At 36.4% G+C, this 20,256-nt stretch overlaps 1 protein-coding gene across 5 annotated transcripts in view; it reads right to left on the bottom strand.

Annotated features, from left to right (window-relative positions):
* LOC132308859 (uncharacterized) overlaps nucleotides 1–17,969 on the bottom strand; it is a 51,005-nt gene extending 33,036 nt beyond the window's left edge. Inside the window, exons 1-13 of one of the 5 annotated variants that reach the window (XM_059807119.1) lie at nucleotides 17,572–17,969; nucleotides 17,294–17,355; nucleotides 16,814–17,111; nucleotides 16,642–16,710; nucleotides 16,424–16,561; nucleotides 16,221–16,338; nucleotides 15,007–15,089; nucleotides 14,595–14,690; nucleotides 12,319–12,487; nucleotides 12,083–12,225; nucleotides 11,921–12,007; nucleotides 11,250–11,435; nucleotides 8,501–8,668 (exon numbers count right to left, since the gene is read on the bottom strand). In XM_059807119.1, the coding sequence (XP_059663102.1) occupies nucleotides 8,501–8,668; nucleotides 11,250–11,435; nucleotides 11,921–12,007; nucleotides 12,083–12,225; nucleotides 12,319–12,487; nucleotides 14,595–14,690; nucleotides 15,007–15,089; nucleotides 16,221–16,338; nucleotides 16,424–16,561; nucleotides 16,642–16,710; nucleotides 16,814–17,111; nucleotides 17,294–17,355; nucleotides 17,572–17,781 (1,827 nt within the window). In that variant the 5' untranslated portion in view covers nucleotides 17,782–17,969. Of the gene's footprint in view, nucleotides 1–8,500; nucleotides 8,669–11,249; nucleotides 11,436–11,920; nucleotides 12,008–12,082; nucleotides 12,226–12,318; nucleotides 12,488–14,594; nucleotides 14,691–15,006; nucleotides 15,090–16,220; nucleotides 16,339–16,423; nucleotides 16,562–16,641; nucleotides 16,711–16,813; nucleotides 17,112–17,241; nucleotides 17,266–17,293; nucleotides 17,356–17,571 lie in introns of those variants that run through there. The other 4 variants (XM_059807121.1, XM_059807120.1, XM_059807123.1 and 1 more) reach the window with 4 other exon arrangements.
* Between the last annotated feature and the right edge of the window lie 2,287 nt (nucleotides 17,970–20,256).

The raw sequence follows: 20,256 nt of genomic DNA, 5'->3' as shown, positions 1-20,256 counted from the left end.
TTAACCGTATGCCATCCTCTGTATTAGATGGCAAATCTCCATATTCTATCTTATTTCCTGATTCTCCCTTGTTTTCTCTTCCTCCTAGAGTTTTTGGATGTGTATGTTATGTCCACAATCTTGGCCCTGGTTTTGATAACTAGACCCTCGTGCCACAAAATGTGTCTTTCTTGGCTACTCTCGTTCTCATGAAGGTTATCGCTGCTATAGTCCTGTTTCTCAACGGTACTTTATTAACACGGATGTCACCTTTTGTGAGTCCATCCCATATTTTTCAGATAATGATTAACTTCTTGATATCACTCCTGAGTCGCCTCTTCCTGCGGTTCCTCTTCTGTCACTTTCTCTTCAACCCAGCTCTCCTTCACCTGCCCCGTTACAAGTGTACAAAAGAAGACCAAAGCCATCTGCTGTCGTGCCTCCTCCGACATCTTCAGAGTCTTTGGATCCGACACCTTCCAATGTGTCTGATTCCTTGCCGATTGCACTTCGCAAAGCTCCTCGCTCGTGTGTTACTAAACATCCCATTGCTCATTATGCCTCTTATAATTCCTTGTCGCCATCATTCTCATGTTTTTACTCTAAGTTGCCTACTACATTTGTTCCTAAGACTGTGCAGGATGCTTTGTCTGATTCGAGCTAGAGGAAAGCCATGCAAGATGAAATGGATGGTTTGCATAAGAATGGCACATGGACTCTTGTTCCTTTCCCTCCAGGTGCCAAACCTGTTGGTTGTCGCTGGGTATATACTGTGAAGTATCTTCCATATGGGTCCGTTGAGCGTTTAAAAGCCCGTCTATTTGCCAAAGGTTATACCCAGACTTATGGTATTGACTATAATGAGACGTTTGCCCCTGTTGCTAAGATTTCTTCTGTTCGTGTTTTGATTTCTCTTGCTGCTAATCAACATTGGCCTCCATTTCAGTTAGACGTTAAAAATGCCTTTTTGCATGGTGACTTAGCAGAAGAGGTTTATATGGAGCAACCACCTGGGTTTGTTGCTTAGGGGGAGTATCTTCACACTGTTTGTCGCCTTAAAAAGACCCTGTATGGATTGAAACAATCTCCACGGGCATGGTTTGGAAAATTCTCTAAGGCAGCATTAAAGTTTGGTCTTCACAGGTGTTAGACTGACCATTCGGTATTTCACCAGCGCACTAAAGCTGGCTTCATAATTCTTGTAGTGTATGTAGATGATATTGTGATCACAGGTGATGATTCTGAAGGCATTGCTAAGTTGAAATTGTTTCTGCAATATCGATTCCACACTAAAGACTTGGGTAAACTTAGGTATTTCTTGGGTATTGAAGTTGCTAGATCCAAGACGGGTATAAGTTTATCCCAATGAAAGTATGTGTTGGACCTTTTTTTTTTTTTTTTTTTTTTTTTTTGATAAGTATGAATAATTTTATAAAAGCGCTCAAAAGGGGAGCGAAACCCTGAAAATATACACAAGGCCACAAAGGACCTTTAGGCCTTCAAAGAAGCAAAAAAATCGACAATTTCATCTAAAGATCTATGATCTCTCCCATAAACCCAACAGAAAATGGTGGAAATAATAGAGAATTTAAGAGTAGAAATCGACAACTCCTTCCCGTCAAAATATCTTCTATTCCTCTCGAGCCAAATACACCACCACACACAAAGAGGCGTAGCCCTCCAAGCATCCACAATGTGGACTTATTAGAAGAAACAGGTATGTTAGGTGGTCGTCCGGTTGATACTCCTATGGATTCAAATACAAAACTTGTAGCTGATGTGGGTGATCTATTTAATGACTCGGGCAGATTTCGTCGCCTTGTTAGGAAATTAATTTATCTCACTATCACTCGACCTGATATTTCATATGCTGTTAGTGTTGTAAGCCAGTTCATGGGAGCTCCTAGAATGCCACATTGGATTGCTGTTCTTCGGATTCTCCGATATTTCAAGCAAGCTCCAAGTTTTGGGTTACTATATAAACCAAATGGTCATCTCAGGGTGGAAGGTCTTACAGATGCCGACTGGGCCGGTTCTCCTTCAGATAGGAGATCTACTACAGGCTACTGCACATTTGTAGGAGGAAATCTAGTTGCATGGCGAAGTAAAAAGCAAACGGTGGTAGCTCGATCTAGTGCTGAAGCTGAGTATAGGGCAATGGCCCATACCACTAGTGAGTTGACATGGATACAACATTTTCTAAAAGAACTTGGGTTAACAGTTGAAGCTCCTACTCCATTGTTCTGCGATAATCAAGCAGCAGTTCACATTGCATCGAATCCTGTGTTTCATGAGAGGACCAAACATATTGAAGTTGATTGTCACTTCATTCGAGATAAAATATTATGTGAGAGCATCTCTACTCCATTTGTGAAGTCTAAAGATCAATTAACTGATATGTTTACCAAAGCATTGGGTCATAATCGGTTAAAAACTATCTGTTTCAAGTTGGGACTATTTGATATATATTCTCCAGCTTGAGGGGGAGTGTTAGAAGTTTTATATATATATGTTGGGTCATTATGTAATTACATTTAGTTGTGGAGAAATGAATTCAATTATATTGAATCTGTTAATTAATTTTACAAGAGCCTCTGTTGGGCTATATATAAGAAATTACAAAGAGAAAAATCAGCAACTAACTTAATTTTGAAATCCCTATAATCAGGAATCCCTGATTCTCTATCAATCAAATCCCTAAACTCTAGGAAACAAATATTTACACAAATCCCTAAACTCTAGGAAACAAATATTTACACAATTCTAGTGCTAACCTACCACTAATCAAGGAGGAATTTTTCCCCACTCCCCCTCAAGCTGGTGAATAGGTGTCAACCATTCCCAGCTTGGAAATAATTTCTTGGAAGATAACACGGTTGAGCCCCTTTGTAAGAACATCTGCCAATTGACCTCCCGTGGGAACGTATGGTGTGCAAATTAATCCGCTTTCTAGTTTTTCCTTGATAAAATGCCTATCTATCTCAATGTGCTTAGTTCGGTCGTGTTGCACTGGATTATGTGCAATGTTGATTGCTGATTTATTGTCACAGTAGAGTCTCATTGGCCCACTCCATTTAATCTTCAAGTCTTCCAGTATAATCTTCAGCCATAACAACTCACAGACACCTTGTGCCATTGCTCTAAACTCAACTTCTGCACTTGACCGGGCTACAACATTTTGCTTCTTGCTTCGCCATGTTACCAAATTGCCTCCAAGGAATGAACAATAACCTGAAGTAGACCTCTGATCCATAGGGGACCCTGCGTAATCTGCATCTGTGTAGGCTTCAAGGACAAGCTCAGAATTTCTCTTGAACATAATCCCCTTCCCAGGATTAGCTTTCAAGTAATGAAGCACACGGTAGGCAGCTTGAAGATGAATCTCCTTGGGGTCATGCATGAATTGGCTAATGACGCTAACAGAATATGCTATGTCCGGCCGGGTGTGGGCAAGATAAATGAGTTTTCCAACTAATCTCTGGTACATCTCTCTATCTACTGCTTGATCTCCAATAGCCTCTCCAAGTCTATGGTTCGGCTCTATAGGTGTTGCAGCTGGTTTGTTTGCGAGCATTCCTGCTTCCTTAAGAAGATCGGTGACAAACTTTTGCTGCGAGATGAAGATACCTTGTCTAGAATGAGCCACTTCTATCCCTAGAAAATACTTCAATCTCCCCAAATCTTTTATCTCGAATTCTTTGATCAAACATTGTTTCAAGGCTTGCTTCTCCTTCTCATCATTTCCAGTCATAATTATGTCGTCCACATAGACTATCAAGGCCGTAACTTTCCCTGAAACTGAGTGTTCGATGAAAAGAGTGTGATCTCCCTGACTCTACTTGTATCCTGTAGTTAACATCACCTTAGTAAATCTCCCAAACCAGGCATGAGGCGATTGTTTTAAACTGTATAAGGCCTTCCTTAACTTGCATACCTTGTTCCCTTCAACTCCTCCAAATCCTGGCGGGATGCTCATATAGATTTCTTCTTCCAAGTCACCATGTAGAAAGGCGTTCTTCACATCGTACTGCTGTAATTCCCAATTAAAATTGGCTGCTAATGACAACAAGATCCTCACAGTGTTCATTTTTGCAACTGGAGCGAAGGTCTCTCGGTAATCAACTCCATATGTCTGAGTGTACCCCTTAGCAACTAGCCTTGCTTTGTAGCGCTCTAACGATCCATCAGCCTTATATTTCAAGGTAAAAACCCACTTACACCCTACTGCTTTCTTTTCTTTTGGTAGATCAACAACCTCCCACGTCCCATTTTTTTCTAATGCGTCCATCTCAACTCTCATTGCTTTCCTCCATTCTTCATTGGATAATGCCTCAGATAAAGTGTTTGGAATAGAGATTTCATTTAGACTCGTGAGAAAACTAATATGGGCTGGTGAGAATTTCTTTAAGGATACATAATGAGATAGAGGGTATAATGGTCGTTTGGTACACTCTCGAGTTCCTTTCCTCACGGCTATGGGCAAATCCTGGTCAATTATTTGAGGTCCAGGGAGCTGGTGTTCTATAAGTTGAGTAGGTTCAGATACTGTTACCTCATTCTCAGGAGTCAGGTTAGAGGTTTGGGCCTGCATCGGATCAGGAGCTGGACCTTGCTTCCTCGAGTACACCTTCCCTTTCCCATACCGTACGTGATTAAGAGTCATATTATCCTTCACAGGAGACACAACAGGAGATATAGGTGACAAAACAGGAAATTCAGGCTCAGGTACTTAGTTGGATGGAGTGTTTGATACAGGTAAGAGAGATGGTGACGGTAAAGCGAGCTGGAAAAAATCCTTATCTTCTATGATAGATGACTCCCCCTGAAGATAAGGTTCAATAAAATATGGTATTCCTTCCGCAAAAGTGACATCAGCTGAGATATAAAGTTTCCTGGTAGGAGGATGAAAACATTTGTAACCTTTTTGTGTGGACGAGTATCCTACAAACACACACTTAATGGCTCTAGGATCTAATTTGCCCCGGTTGTTACGATGGACATGAACAAATGAAGTGCACCCAAATATCCTAGGGGTAAGGTTGTTTGTGGCACTAAGGTCGGGGTAGAATTTAGAAAGGACTTCCATTGGACTTCTTGACCCTAAAACCTGTGAAGGAAGTCTGTTTATGATGTAGGCAGATGTAAGTACTGCTTCCCCCCAATAGTGTTTTGGTACATTTTGATGAAACAAGAGTGCTCTAGTAGTGTTTAGGAGATGATCGTTTTTCCTTTCAGCTACTCCATTTTGTTGTGGAGTATTAATGCAAGATGACTCATGAATAATTCCTTCCTTTTGAAAGAAGGGTGACAAGACTTGATTGAAGTAATCCCTCGCATTATCAGACCTAAACCTCTTTATTTTGGTACCAAACTGATTGTGGATCATTGTATGGAAATTGAGAAAGATATTACTCACATCTGATTTGTTTTTAAGTAAAAATATCCAAGAGACTCTAGTGCAATCATCGATAAAGGACACAAACCACTGTGAACCAGAAACATTTGGGACTGTGGAGGGTCCCCATATATCACTGTGAATTAAATAGAAAGGGGAGGAACTTCTTTTATTGCTAATGGGAAAAGCTACACGAGTGTGTTTTGCATACTCACAAATATCACAATGAAATGTCCCAATATTTAATCCCTTAAACAAAGAAGGAAACATGATTTTTAGAATTGCAAAAGAAGGATGTCCGAGACGAAAATGATGCAACCATATGACATCTTTATTGGAAGAAGAGAGAAACGAAGAGGATAAATTTGTCCTGATCATACTCAGAAGGCTCGGTGTCTCAAGGTAGTAGAGTCCTTCCTTTTCCTTAGCACATCCAATCCTCCTCCCCGAATCCTGGTCCTGAAATTCACAGTAAGAGGGATAAAATGTAACATGACAATGTAAGTCTCTAGTAAGCTTTTGAATGGACACAAGGTTAGCGGACAATTTAGGAACATGTAAAACATTTTTAAGAACCGTGGATATCTCCTACACCAGCAACCGTGGTTGTGGTTCCATCAGCAACGGTGATTTTCCTATTGCTAGGACATGGGGTATAAGTGCTGAACTGGTTTGAGGCATATGTCATGTGGTCTGTGGCTCCCGAGTCTATAATCCATGAATCCACAAACAATTTATCAGAAACATTTAATCCCAAGGGAGAATAAAGACTCACCTGAGAGGGCTAAAGAACAAGCACCAGAAGATCGTTTCTCAAGGGTTCCCAGCAGATTTCTTAACTTCTCTATTTCTTCACTGTCGAATCCTCCATATTCTTTTGCCTGGTCCTGACCCATCTGTGAGGTCATATAGGCTTGTCCTTGTTGTCGTTGTTGCTGTCCTCCTTTGTTTCCCCATTCTCGGCTGGATGTGGGTGGTTTCCCGTGTAATTTCCAGCAACGATCCCTGGTATGTCGCGACTTTTTACAGTATGTACACCAAAGATTATCTCGGTTTGCCCCCTTTAATAATTCCGCATTTCCATGTTCAGCTTTTTGCGGTTGTTCTAGAGTGAAACCACGCTTGTTGTCACCAGAGACTACGAGTGCTGAGCTGTCAATCGACTGAGGTTCAAGCATGATTCCTCTCCGACTCTCTTCAGCCCGAATCAATGAAATCACCTCATTAAGAGATGGTACGTCCTCCTTGCCCAAATTTTGAATTCTGACTTGATCAAATTCAAAGTTTAGGCTAGCGAGAAAATCATAAACTCGATCTTTTTCAATGAAATTTTTGATAATTACAGCGCATTCGCTGCACTTCAAATCAATCACCCGATAGTAATCCAGTTCTTGCCACTAGTTTGCAGAAAATTGGCATACTCAGTCATGGACTTGTTCCCCTGTTTTGTAGACGTTGTCTTTGTCTTGATCTCGTATACTTGCGCCGCATCACGAACCTTGGAGTAAGTTTGGTTGAGAGCGTCCCAGATGGCCTTCGCAGTTGGTAGGAACATACATGTATCGCTGATTTCAGGTGTCATGGAATTCCACAACCAGGACATGACCATTGAGTCCTCCTCGTCCCACGCTTCGAAACCTGCCTCAACTTTCTTTGGTCCCGTTCCCAGCAAGTGACTTAGTTTCCCTTTTCCTTTCAAAAAAGTTCGAACCAATTGAGACCATTTCAAGTAGTTCCTTCCATTAAGTCGGTACGCCGGTTGAATATTCTGCAGTTCACTTGTGGGGCGCTGAACCTGCTCTTCCTCGGGTGATTGGGATGGTTGAACAGTAGTTTCTGACGTTCTTCAACAATCGGCTATGAAGGCCGGACAGAAGGGTTATGCGAAAATTGGCAAAAGAAATTGCTAGAGAATGACTGCGATGAAGCAAGTCACAAAGAAAATTGGCTATGAAGGCCTGAACAGAAAAAATAAAAAATAAATAAAAACGCTGAATTTTTTTTTCCTTTAGGAAATCCAAGCCTTAAAGCTCTGATACCATGTGGAGAAATGAATTCAATTATATTGAATCTGTTAATTAATTTTACAAGAGCCTCTGTTGGGCTATATATAAGAAATTACAAAGAGAAAAATCAGCAACTAACTTAATTTTGAAATCCCTATAATCAGGAATCCCTGATTCTCTATCAATTAAATCCCTAAACTCTAGGAAACAAATATTTACACAAATCCCTAAACTTTAGGAAACAAATATTTACACATTTCTAGTGCTAACCTACCACTAATCAAGGAGGTATTTTTCCACATTAGTTAATAGGACCCTTGTGCTATTATGCAAGACTTGTACCCTTTATATATAAGCCTACACAGGCTTATTAGGTTATTGTGTTGAATATACAGTATTTGTGTTTTGCTCTCTCTCTCTCTCTCTCTCTCGATTCTGAACATTCTTAAACAAAACTGAACCATGTCGAAAGATGCAAGCTTACTGAGCAGCCTCAGCAACAAGTAATCTACACTCGATTAAGCCTCAAACAAGATTTTATTCAAGATGAATAAAAAAAGACATAAAAACATCACCTTAGCATACTTCTAATAAGAATAACAGGAGTTCTGAGCAGACAACAACAAAAAATCAACATTAATTTTGTTCTTGGGACAAGAATGAACATAGTTTTTTGCAGTTCATTTTGCCTCTTTTATAACCAACAATGGCATCAGTTAGCCTCCATGATAAAGGGGAAACCTCATATCTAAACAACTATTCAAACAATGGTGTTCAAACCAATTTTTGCAGCAAACATCACTATCGAGAATGGATATGAAACAGAAAATATATTCTATAAAATGAAAGACACTACTCTGATGTCAAAGTATGGTGTGATTGTCTCTGAAAACTCTTGTTCTACAGTTAAAACATTATGGAACTCATAAGTAGAAACATACATGCAAAGCATTCTCAGTTCTTTCAAGGAAAGTTCCAACAATAGCTTATGGTATCCGACAAATGCTTGAAGTGGTACGTCAAATTGCCAAAAATCATTTGATTAAAAGGCAACAATCAGATCCAAACCACAAGTTGGAGGCAGTAAAATAGTTGTTGTCCAAATAAGGTGAGTACAAACCTCTGGCCCAAAAGACCAAGGCTCGTGGTCAATGGTGTCCATTTCAGAATGCCCACGACAAAAAGGAAACATGGCACCCACTCCCATCCACCTTCCAAACAGCTTGGCTGTTGCATTTCCAGCAAACCCACCAATATCCGGTCCTGTAAGTGGCTGACCACTTAGTCCCTGAATATAAACTGGATCTTTGTCAGAACAACAAATTATATTAGGAAAGCAGAACAGGAAGCTTCTTTATTTCGTTACTGAACCTTCCATAAATCTTAACTTCCTTCCATAAAATAAAAAAGTAGTTTACAATAAATAATGCTAGTTGTTCAAAAGCAAGAGAAAAACAATACAGAATGAAGAATCCTAGTCTTCACACTACGGTTGCTCGTACAAAAAATAATATTCATCCATCTTCAAAATGGGAAATGAATTGCAAACACCAAATGTTTTTAACCAAAATGTTCGCAGAGTATGGATAGTTGGTGCGTTCATTTTCTGTTATTGAAGTTGATCAACAGTCTCAATTAATCCTAAGCATCAGTTAGTTTGGCTGCAAATTCCTTCGCCATTTTCATGTCATTTTTGGTAAATTAGACACCCACATATTTAATTTTTCAAAGAATAAAATAAAATAGAGAGAGAGAGAGAGAGTTCTCAGGCCGAATAATCTATACTACTATATGCAAAATAAGCTAAGCCCCAGAAACATAAGGCCGGCCCACCACAATAAAAACTCTAATCCAAAGATCATATTCACTGAAATCCCAAATTAACTCAAAATGATGTACGATCATCATGGATACGCTCAATGCAACTCAAATGCCAACAGTACACTGTTACTGTCATTTAAAGCCATCACATAAGGCAATGCCATTACAGACCAATATTTCGGTCTTACTAAAAATCAGTCATATTGGCATTTATGACTTTGTAACAGCCATTATATTATAGTTTTGAAAAGTGAGATTCGTAAACCTCATTTCTGCAACTCATTTATTACAATTTAAACCAAATAACACTCATAATGATAGTACACGAAATGAATATATATATATATATATATATATCTTACATCAAAAGCATGGAATTTTTTAATAGATAAGTTTCAATTCGTTTTTTTCTTTTAGTTTCATTTTTTTACTAGATTCAGGTTAGATCTTGCATAAGATTGTCACTTGATGGTAGATCTATAAAGACCGTAAGCAGATCTCATTCACAAATGACAATTAAAAGTTGGGAGAGGAGATAGAGATCCACAGTTGCTACTGGCTTAAGTTGGATTGGAAACATTAGAGAGGGATCTACCGAGGTTTTGTTTTAAGAGTTAAGAGTGAGACCAGAAAAGCTCAAATGAAGTACAATGAGACACAGATGTAGTCATCATATAGATGTAACTGAATGATAATTTTGAGGTAGTCCTGGAAAGTAAGGATTACGTCTATACTCAAGGTATCATGTGCTTTTCATAAATTTGGGTTTACTTTGCACGTGCATATAAGAAAATATTCTCAACTAAGTAAACTAGCATATTTTATTTTTTCTTTTTAGAAACATATGCTCTATATACCATATTCGATTAGTATGAGACTTCTAGAAAGCAATCTTCCAATTGTTATTTGAGTTCTCATTTTTTCCAGCAAAAACAGTTTAATTTACAAGTCAAATTAGCACAACTTCTGGATTTCATTAAGAATTAATAATTGAAGTACCAGTAGATTTGTTAACTAAAACTAAGTATTAAATTTTCTCCAGCTATGAAAAGTAAGTTTTAAGGCCAAAAGGATAAAAGATAATACATACCTTTTCCAGTGATATTTCAAGGATTTCTGGAAACAATATATATATATATATATATATATATTGTATAAGGGACGTGTTCCCCTCTTGAACGCCTTTTTATTTAATTATTACTTATCAAAATATATATATATATATATATATATATATATGCCTGGTAACTCAAATCCAAGGCAAAAAGGAAAATTCCTAATATTCTATGAATAAATAAATTATTAACATGAATATTGTACAACGTAAAGTGCAAAAAAACCCTTTCTATATAAAAAATGTGTAATAAACACCCCTGCTATTTATTATGTGCATATAAATCCCTATAATGTGAAAATTTGTAGCAAATTGCCCCCTGATCATCAATTTTGACCAAATTTTTTTATAGACCCCAAAATACCCTCAATAAAATTTGTGCATATAAGTATTTTTTATTATTTTTTTATTTTGCTTTAAGGGCATTTTAGGTATTTCAATCTTCAAATTGAGAAAAGGTCCTTATTTGCTCAATTTGAAAATTGTAGGGGTTTTTTTTGCACATTCTGTATATAATAGGGGTGTTTTTGCACTTTACCCTATTATATATGTTGTATGTATGTATAAAATATAAATCACATGTGTAAAAATATTATAGAGCTCTCTCTCTTTCTCACACACACACGCATGCACCCCAAAAAAGTTAATTCTATTATTATTACATCACCAAGGTATGTAATAGGATAAAGTGCTTTCTCATGCATCACTTGTTCTGTACCATGCCTCAACTAATATAACTAGATTACTTTAAAGTTTTAACTAAATATAAGACAATTTGGTGCAGTCCAAGCCTTCCGCAGTAAAAGATGTACGAGGGTAAGAGGACCGGGAAGGTAGGAAGCTAGTGATAACAGCAAAACTGGAAAAAAAAAAGACCGAGAGGAACAAAATCGAATGTTTTTGTCAAACAATACAAAATCCTCAAACCACTTACCAGTTGAAGAACCATGGAGATACTCATATGAAGGTGCTCCCAAGTAGAAAGATTGTCTCCGGTCCATGTTGCAGCATACCTTTGACTACCTACAAACCCAGCTCTGGTGAGAACAAAAGGACGCTTATCTTCATTAGCCAATTTCATCCCTTCATATGTTGATCTTGCCATCAGCATGCCATAAACCTAATATATATATATAGCGAAGTTCAGAAGCTTATTGAAGTGTAGCACATCCATAACAATGAAGTAAAATTCTTAAACCAGTACATCATTTCAATTGCTGGCTTGAAATCAAGCAAACCGAAGTGTCAATCTTTGTGGGTGATAGAGCCATTATACATCAGATCTAGAGATCCTAGTGGATTGGGCTAACCATGCAGAGGACCACATGTTTTACGGGGATGCATCCACGTCTTGGATGGAGAATTGTCCTTCTGAAAAATGTCATGCGATATGCTGGTACAATGATAAGTAAGTCTTTTTGGTGGTGCACTGATGCCACGCGGTGGGACACAATGTGCCATGTACATGACCATTTAGTATAAACGTGGAGAGGTGGGTCGCATAACGATGCAGAGAATTATGTACAGAAGCATACGATTGAAACTTAAAGTTTGTAAATAAAAATGTAACATGAAAAGCACAAACTAGAGTTTTAAAAATATTACATTGTGATAGTGTGTGTGATTCTGATAGCCTCCAAGTTCAGAATCTCCCCTGTGAACATTGCCCTCAGGCATTGTCTTCGTTACAGCCTGGGAAGAAAAAAAAAAACAGTGACTAAGAACCAACAAAAAATTTTGCCAGCAAGAGAAAATTTTGAGCATCACCTTGAAAACAGCTGGTTCATTCATATCATTCCATATACCATCAACACCATTAGTAATGAAATCTTTTACTAGACTAGCCCACCAAGAACGAGCTTTTGATTGTGTAAAGTCGGGAAAAACACAAGGCCCGGGCCATACATCCCCTAATGATAGAAAGGTAAAACTTAACAAACTTACAAAAAAATAAATAAATAAAAGAGGGTAAAGTGAAATTTTAGATGCAAAAGGAGTTTTACCAACAAAAGGCCTTCCATCTGCTGCTTGAATCCAGATGTCTCTTTCAGAACCAGTGTCATAAACAGAATAACCCTCTTCATGTTTGATCCCTGGGTCAAGCATCCAGATTGCTTTGAAACCATTAAGATGAAGATCTTTCACCAAAGAGTTAGGATCTGGAAAACGCTCCTGAGAGAAATCATAATAGTTACTTGTCCATGTCAGTAATAATAAAAAGGTGTTGATTTTCTATAAGACAACGAAGCGATTTCCATATAACTGTCAACATAACACAAGACATACAAGCGAATGACAAGTTGAACTAAGAATATGTATGTTATTTCTTACTTCTGCCTCTATAGTTAAAAGTGTTAATGATAATGAGTAACAGATGTACATAAATTATTATTCCATGCATGTACATAAAAGCATTGTATGAATATGTAACAGAAAAAACTCAATTTTGAAAATTGAGTCACCAATATCAAATTGCTAATGAAGTCATAACAACATGTTAGCCACAAGAGGTAGCCCCAACTCAAACCAATCTGAAATCATCAAAACAGTTCGCACTAATTTTTCTGGTCCAGAGAGGTAAAGAAAACAATCCATGAGAGGAAAACATTCCTTTGTTGTGTTGAATCTTTGTGTTGAGTCCAAGTTAAAGGTGTTAAAATTCTTTGTTTAGCAAACAATGAAACTAAGTTAGGAACCTCATGTTGCTAGCAACTGCAGATCAGATACCAATGCCACCACATAAGTAAATGTTGTAGAAATGATTCGATGAGTTTCATCAATAAGAATACTCCACAAATTTTGCACTCTTTCAATGGTGAGACTCCATTACTTCTATGTGAGAGTACCAGATGCATTTTTTTTATTGTAACACTAATGTACACTATTAACAACAAAAACAACACTAAAGATACCCTTATTTTTAACCCCAAAACACTAATCCTTTATCATAGACTAACTTCACTTTACCCTCCATTGTAGAACAAAACCCCTAGCTTTTTCTGTGAATTTCAAAAAATATTTTCCAATATTTAATACATCCAATTTTAGCTAAATTAGAGGTTTTAAGAGTGTTCAAGATAAGTAGAACTAAAACTGAAAATATGGAATGTAATAAGAGTAAAACTAGAAATACCAATAAGGATGTTGAGGATGTAGTGAAGATCAAGAGTCCAAAATACAAAAATACCAAAACACAAACATTTTCGTTACCTAAACTCAATTATGCATAAAGAGGGAGAAATTATATACAATATTAATTAGAAAATTAAAGCGGGTGACTTAAATAGATAAGTGCTTCTGGCATATTGTGTGACCGGCGTATACCTCTAAAACTGAAATCAATTTTATAAAACAGCTATAAGACCAACCATACTCTATAAAGCAGAATGTTGAGCAGCTAAGAAACAAATTATATTCATAAAATGAGGGTAGCAAAAATGCAAATATTAAGATGAATGTTTGGCAAGACAAAAAAAAAAAAAAAAAAAAAAAGGATTTTAAAATGAACACACTGTGGGATGGTTGAAGCAACACTAATGGAGATAAAAATGAGAGAGATGATTAAGATGGTTCAGCCATGTGCAGCAACAGTCATTTTTTTTTTTTTTTTTTTTTTTGTGTTATTTCAAAAGCCAATAACTTCACCTCTTGTGAAAGGTGAAATGAACCTTATTAATGATAATGGTAGGAAAAGAGCAAGATCAAAATTAACATCGGATGAGATAGTTAGGAGAGATATTTTTTTTTGATAAGTCAGATAATTAGGAGAGATATAATAGCGTGTGTTGTGTGGTTAACTAAGGTTATGACCTTACATAGATCGGAATAGTAGAACAAGGTTCATATAGCCGACCCAAATAGTTGGAAAAGGCTTTACTGAGCTTAGTGAGATGGAAAAGTGTCTGACTAAGAATTTGAGGATAGAAATGGAAGCTCCTCAAAATCTGTCAACACTGGATTTTTCCATGAGAGGCACGTATTTACAGACACACACCCACAAAGTTCACATGTACCAACAGAGACTTAAATTAATTATTAATTCATGATGCACACAAGTGGCTTGCAAAAAACAGCCTATATATTATTTCCCGTGCACATAAGGGATGTATATTCAGTCATTTCCAGTCTAACAGAACTAAGAAAGTGAAGAAACAAATTGACTTGTTTGGTGTGTCTAACAACGGACTGAATAGCAACCCAAGTAATATACCACTGAATCATCCTTGTGAAAGTTTTGGTACCATGGATATATAATAAATGTTATAGAAGGAGAACATGCCTGGTCAAAAGTGAAGCAACGAAAACCATCCATGTAGTCAATGTCCATCCATATGACATCACAAGGTATACCCTTCTCCCGAAATGTTTTGGCAATCTGCACATGTGAATGGGTAAATGAATGGAAATACAAGGCATGCAATGTTTAAAAAGAACAGAAAGGATTACAGAGGGAAACAATAGGCAAATGAATTCTGCAATTAAAAATGGATAGGAATCAGCTTTTACCCAGTAAAGAACCATAGACCAAGTTAATATATATTCTCAGACATTACATCAGTTGTGTTTCTTTTTCATAGGATCATAACAAAAGAAAAGAAGGTATAGCACAGGAATGAGATCAATATAAACACATAAAAAGAGAGAGTAAAGAAAAATTCTAGCATCAATTGGACATGACATGAAGAATTTACCTCACGAACTCGTGAATGAGAATCATAGCTCCAACGGCATTGGTGATAGCCAAGTGACCACTTTGGAGGCATGAATACAGTTCCTGATGAGAAAATTCATTCATACCATGTGAACCATATGGGGTGCAGTAACAACAGAATGTTATTAAAAGACTAACAACACGATGTTATCAAAAGACTGCTCATTTATAAATTAATATTCATATATCACATATAACCATATATTCTGTAATCCAGTTGCTTTTTATTTAACCTTCAAATACAAACACCAAATCTCAAACACAAGATCAGGCAGCATTTTTACAGTGCCCAGTACATCATAAAAACATTTTAAAAAATACAACAGGAAAGAAACTGATTTAAATATTCTGGCCTCGGTCCTAATATTAATGAGTATACACACAAGGATGCTAACTTTGATATGTTTGTGTGTTTAGCCATGTTTGTGCATGTTCTTGATGCCTAGTCCTTTCATTCATTTTCTACAAATGTAATTTCTCATCCTCCTCACACCTCTCTTTTTTCTAATAAATTTGTGATACTTGGTAGCCAAAAGGAAAAAAAAAAGAGAGGTGTTGCTCATATCATGTGAAACTCATTGTTATGCTAACTCCCTTGGCCTGAACATATCCTCCACTTTAAGAATAAAACATTTTAGCAGCTTCATAAGTAACAGAAGATAATCCAAGAAGTGCCTAATGAGTTCATAACGGAAATAGGGATGGATGCATTTTACTCTATTATAAAGTTGGAATCTTAAATTTCTAATATAAAGCATAATTAAAAACTGATTCTTCTTTTCTATCATATTTTCTTTGAGCTGGTAAATAGAAACAGATTCTTCTTCTCAACTATTGCTTTAATCCACTACACTGAATTCTCTTTTCTTTTTGTCATTCTCCTATTGTAAAGTTCACTGTTGGTGCTGATTTACTTAATTACTTGCAGGAATTTTCACTATGACAGAATCCTCAAAACTACAATGAAGCTTGACATCAGATGAATCCCTAAAAAATGAAAGATTTGTCACAGAAATAGTATAATGATTACTGTCTCTACAAAAACTCAAAGCCTAAGAATCAAGAATGCATAATATCTCTCCTTACTGTCTACATGGTAAATGAGATAACAAATATTTAGAGTCAAATAGAATTATCGAAATAAGTTAAACTGTAGATTTAAGGAACAAAACATAAACCACTCTAGCACATTACCTATCGCATGAGATAAAGATATCAAAACATCAGTTGGCAAAGTAAATGGACCAAAGGTAATGACGGGATACGATGACGGGGCTATAACCTTAATAGTTGATTCTTTCCTCAAATCAATCTGGTCAAACATAAAAATGTCATCAGGTAAAATAACTATCAATTTGTTGATTGAATATATAACATAAATCAAAAATCAAAAGTACCTCGCACCGTCGTGTTGTATCAGCAAGAACCCCTAGTGCCTCTCCATTTGGAAGAACAGCAAGCACCCAAGGATGTGATTGGTACAAGGAGGTAGTTCCAGGACCATAACCCCATGCATCTGTGTTCCATGTAAAAACCTGAGTACCACGGAATTGCTTAGCACATGGAGAACATGAACAAATTTTCATTGGCGACAAACCCAGACTAAATGACTTACTCTTTTCCCCGTCCGTTCAAGCTGACCACTAACTTCTCCTGTTCCATAGAATGAGGTGCCGGGTGGAAGCTAAACCAAAACCAAAACCAAAATTCCATCATGTCAAAGAAATACATAGGAAGTACCGAAGTAGGATATGCGAAGGGGAAACTAGGCCCACTGCTCAACCAACCTCAATATTAACAAGTTGTTGTCCAAGAACACATTCAAAAGTAGGGATAAATGAGGGAACTTGGTGACTACTCATAATTGGTGTATCTCTAACTTTGGGATCAACAAAAGAAATACTTGGAAATGCTCCATTTCTATCATCTGCAGAACAATCAAACCTAAAGACCCCTTCCTCCAGAATAGGCTCGAAAATCATGTTTCCGGAATCCACATCTGCAGTCACCGCCTTCCCTTGATATCCACCCATCTTAGATACTACCAACCTCTCGCCAATCGACCTCGTGTTAAGCCTCTTTTTTCTGCATGCCAAAAATTCATATGAGGCATTTCTCCAAACATGTGTAACTCTATTAAATGATCAAATAACACCAAAGAATTTCACGTAATATTTATTCAGAAACATATCACAATCTGTAAGTGGAACCAAACCCCAAACATCTAACAGACTAACACGCATCCAAACAACATGACTTGATATCACCTCTTTCTAAAATCTGCAAACGCAATCAAACCCATTTGTTGAACAATTATACTAGACAGTTCCTGCACACACACAAAATGTGCATAAAACGTATATCAACAAATTTAAACACCTTCATACAATCAGTACCAATTACCAAATCAACGCATCGTTACTCTGATCATAACCATGAAATCGCAAATACCCGACATCACATATGATTGAAAACATCTGTAATAGACATACTTCCCATATGATTGAAACAATTAGAAGTCAATTAAACCATTACAGAAGTAGACCTGACACCTGATTGAATGAAACAGAGAGGATGATACTGTACAATGCGATGACTTGAGCTTCTTCAACTTCACTATCACTTTTGATGATCCATTTAAAACCCTATTGCTAGAAAAGCTAGAATAAGCTTGGCCGTGAGTGAACTGATGAAGACTGAGCGATACTTTCAAAGTTTCACTTGCTTTGCTACTCAATAATAAAGATTCTTTCATTTGATTTGGTTGATTTAGTTTCAATAATAATGATATAAAATATTTGTGAACCACACAGTATGATTAGTAGTGATTAATTAGATTATTATTATGTAGAATTATTTATGCTGTATTGGTGGAATGGTGAGTGAGCAAGAACAGTATCACAGAAATCTCGACTTTTTTTAAGGAAAAACTGAAAAAGTGATGAGAAAAGGCCAAAAGTGATCGTCCTCGAGTGATTATATTTAGCGACACGTGGGACACCATGACCGATGGTGGTCGCGCGTGGCGTTTCAAGGGTTGTTTGATGAGCCAGATACAATATTTTAAGAAATTAGTGGTTTCCAAATTTTAATATATAGAATTAGCTGATATTGCTTCGATGAGTTGTGCTATATATAGCCCAGCATCTAAAATGCTTATTAGCCTAACACATGCTATTCAGTTGAATTTCACAACTAAGTTTATTTTTTACCATTGAAATGATCGGCCAAACAATTATTAATTTATTTTTCTGCTTTTTGATTCGTGGTTTAGAATTAGAATGGAATAAACATTAATTTATTATATTCGGTTAAAATTCACAATTAACATTGGACTAATATATACTCAACGGGGGACAACATGGACTTAAACAAATTGGGGTCAGAGCATATCCTTTGAGAGAGAGAGAGAGAGAGAGAAAGTGGTGGTGGGCAAGGGCGGATCCAGAAATAGTCAGTGTGGTAGACTAAAATTAAATAAAAATTTAATAACATAAATTTTTAAGTAAATTTTTTTATAACATAATCTAAATAAATATTTGAATTCAAATATTATAAAATATCTATCTAAGTTGTACTCGATGAGTCTTTAAAGAATCGAATTCGTCGATAATAAACTCCAAGTCGATATTTCAAACAAGGTACCGGTCATGCAATCAGTAAGAAATTCATCTCCCATCGTGTTATGTTTTAACACGTTTCATATTTGGTTTTTTTGGTTTTAAAGATTGAATTATTGTAATTTTTGTTTGTGGCTTTATTTTGTAAATCAATTTGAAATTCTAACACTTACCCATCTATATTTGTTTTATCTAAATGTATAGTAAGTTAGTAACCTTTGATTTGTGAATTATTGGATTTAGATATTTTCTTTTATACTAATACTCCTTGTCTACTTAGAGATCAAAATTATCAAAATTTGGTAGTTTATAATGCAATAGATTTTTTTGTTTGTTTGTTGAATACTTTCTAGATAAACACAAGAGCTCTGTTTTTTTTTTTCATGATGATTTGAATGTGTTGAAATTATGAATTTATCTTTGGCCTTTATTTTAGTATTGTGACTTAACTGACTTGGGCTTATTTGAGTAGGCTAATATTAATAATAATTTTTTTTTTTGGGCTGGGCTAAAAATACCCGTAGTAATAAAAAATAAAAATAAAAAAAAAATTGGGGTAGACTGGAGCCCAGCCCAGCCCAGCCCTACGCTGGATCAGCCAGTGGTGGTGGGGTGTGAGGGAATACATTTGTAATAGTATTATTATATTTATTACAGTATTTTATTTATTTTTTTGCATAGCGTAACAGGTTGCATGAAAAGCAAGTCCTTTCTTTTGAATGGCTCCTTGATTTTTCATTGTGATCTCATGTGTCGATAGTGAGTCATGGAATTCATCAAGTTCAAGTTTATCAAAATCTTTTATTTCTTGAATAATTGTAATATTTGTGTACCAACTCTTTAGAAGAGTCCAAAGAATCTTTCGCAAATTCAAAAATTTAAACTCTTAGATGCACTAAATATGCATTGTATCGAAAAATGCAAAACACTGCTAGAGTGGAAACTTAACATGACACCCGATTAGGATTGCAGACACTTATTATGAAGGTGGTATTGCATACTCAGAAAATCCTCTGCATCCAAATCTGAGGTGGAATTAAACTTCTAATAATAGAGTTTTTAGGGTGCATAATGAGTCAATTTGACCCGCGGTTTTGGACCCAGGCCCGCACGGGCCAGCCGTCTGGGCTTGGGATGGTGCGCTACAGATTTGGTGGGGTCATCTTGTAGACCAGCAAGCCCATGAAAACGAGTTCTACTTAGGTATTACGGTTATTGGGTGGACCTTAGACGGCCTTTAATTTGTCCCTGATAATGGATCAGGTTGTTTCAGTCTTGGCCTGCTTATGTGCAGCCCTAACTGTTATGTGGCATACTTGGGGTAACTATGTTGGATGGCATGCCATAAGTAATTGCTATAGTATAATATAAGAGATTTTTTTATTTTATATAATTAATTACTAAAATAGTTATTTGTTATTTGTTATTTGTTATTTTTTTAATAGTTAAGTAAACAGCTCACACAATTTTGTTAAATTTGGAATTCGAACCCTCTCCTCCTCCTTGGAGAGAAAATGAGAAAATGTTAATACAACCTAACCCAATGGAGCGGTAGCAGTGATTTTTTTAATAAAAAAATTAAAAATAAATATAAAAAAATTAGGTTCGGA

Source organism: Cornus florida, unplaced genomic scaffold (genome assembly GCF_030987335.1).
Source record: "Cornus florida cultivar Cherokee Brave unplaced genomic scaffold, ASM3098733v1 CherokeeBrave_3.0.0_Hap2_Chr05, whole genome shotgun sequence".
Classification (NCBI taxonomy): Eukaryota; Viridiplantae; Streptophyta; class Magnoliopsida; order Cornales; family Cornaceae; genus Cornus; species Cornus florida.
This window is presented reverse-complemented; position numbering and strand designations above follow the sequence as displayed.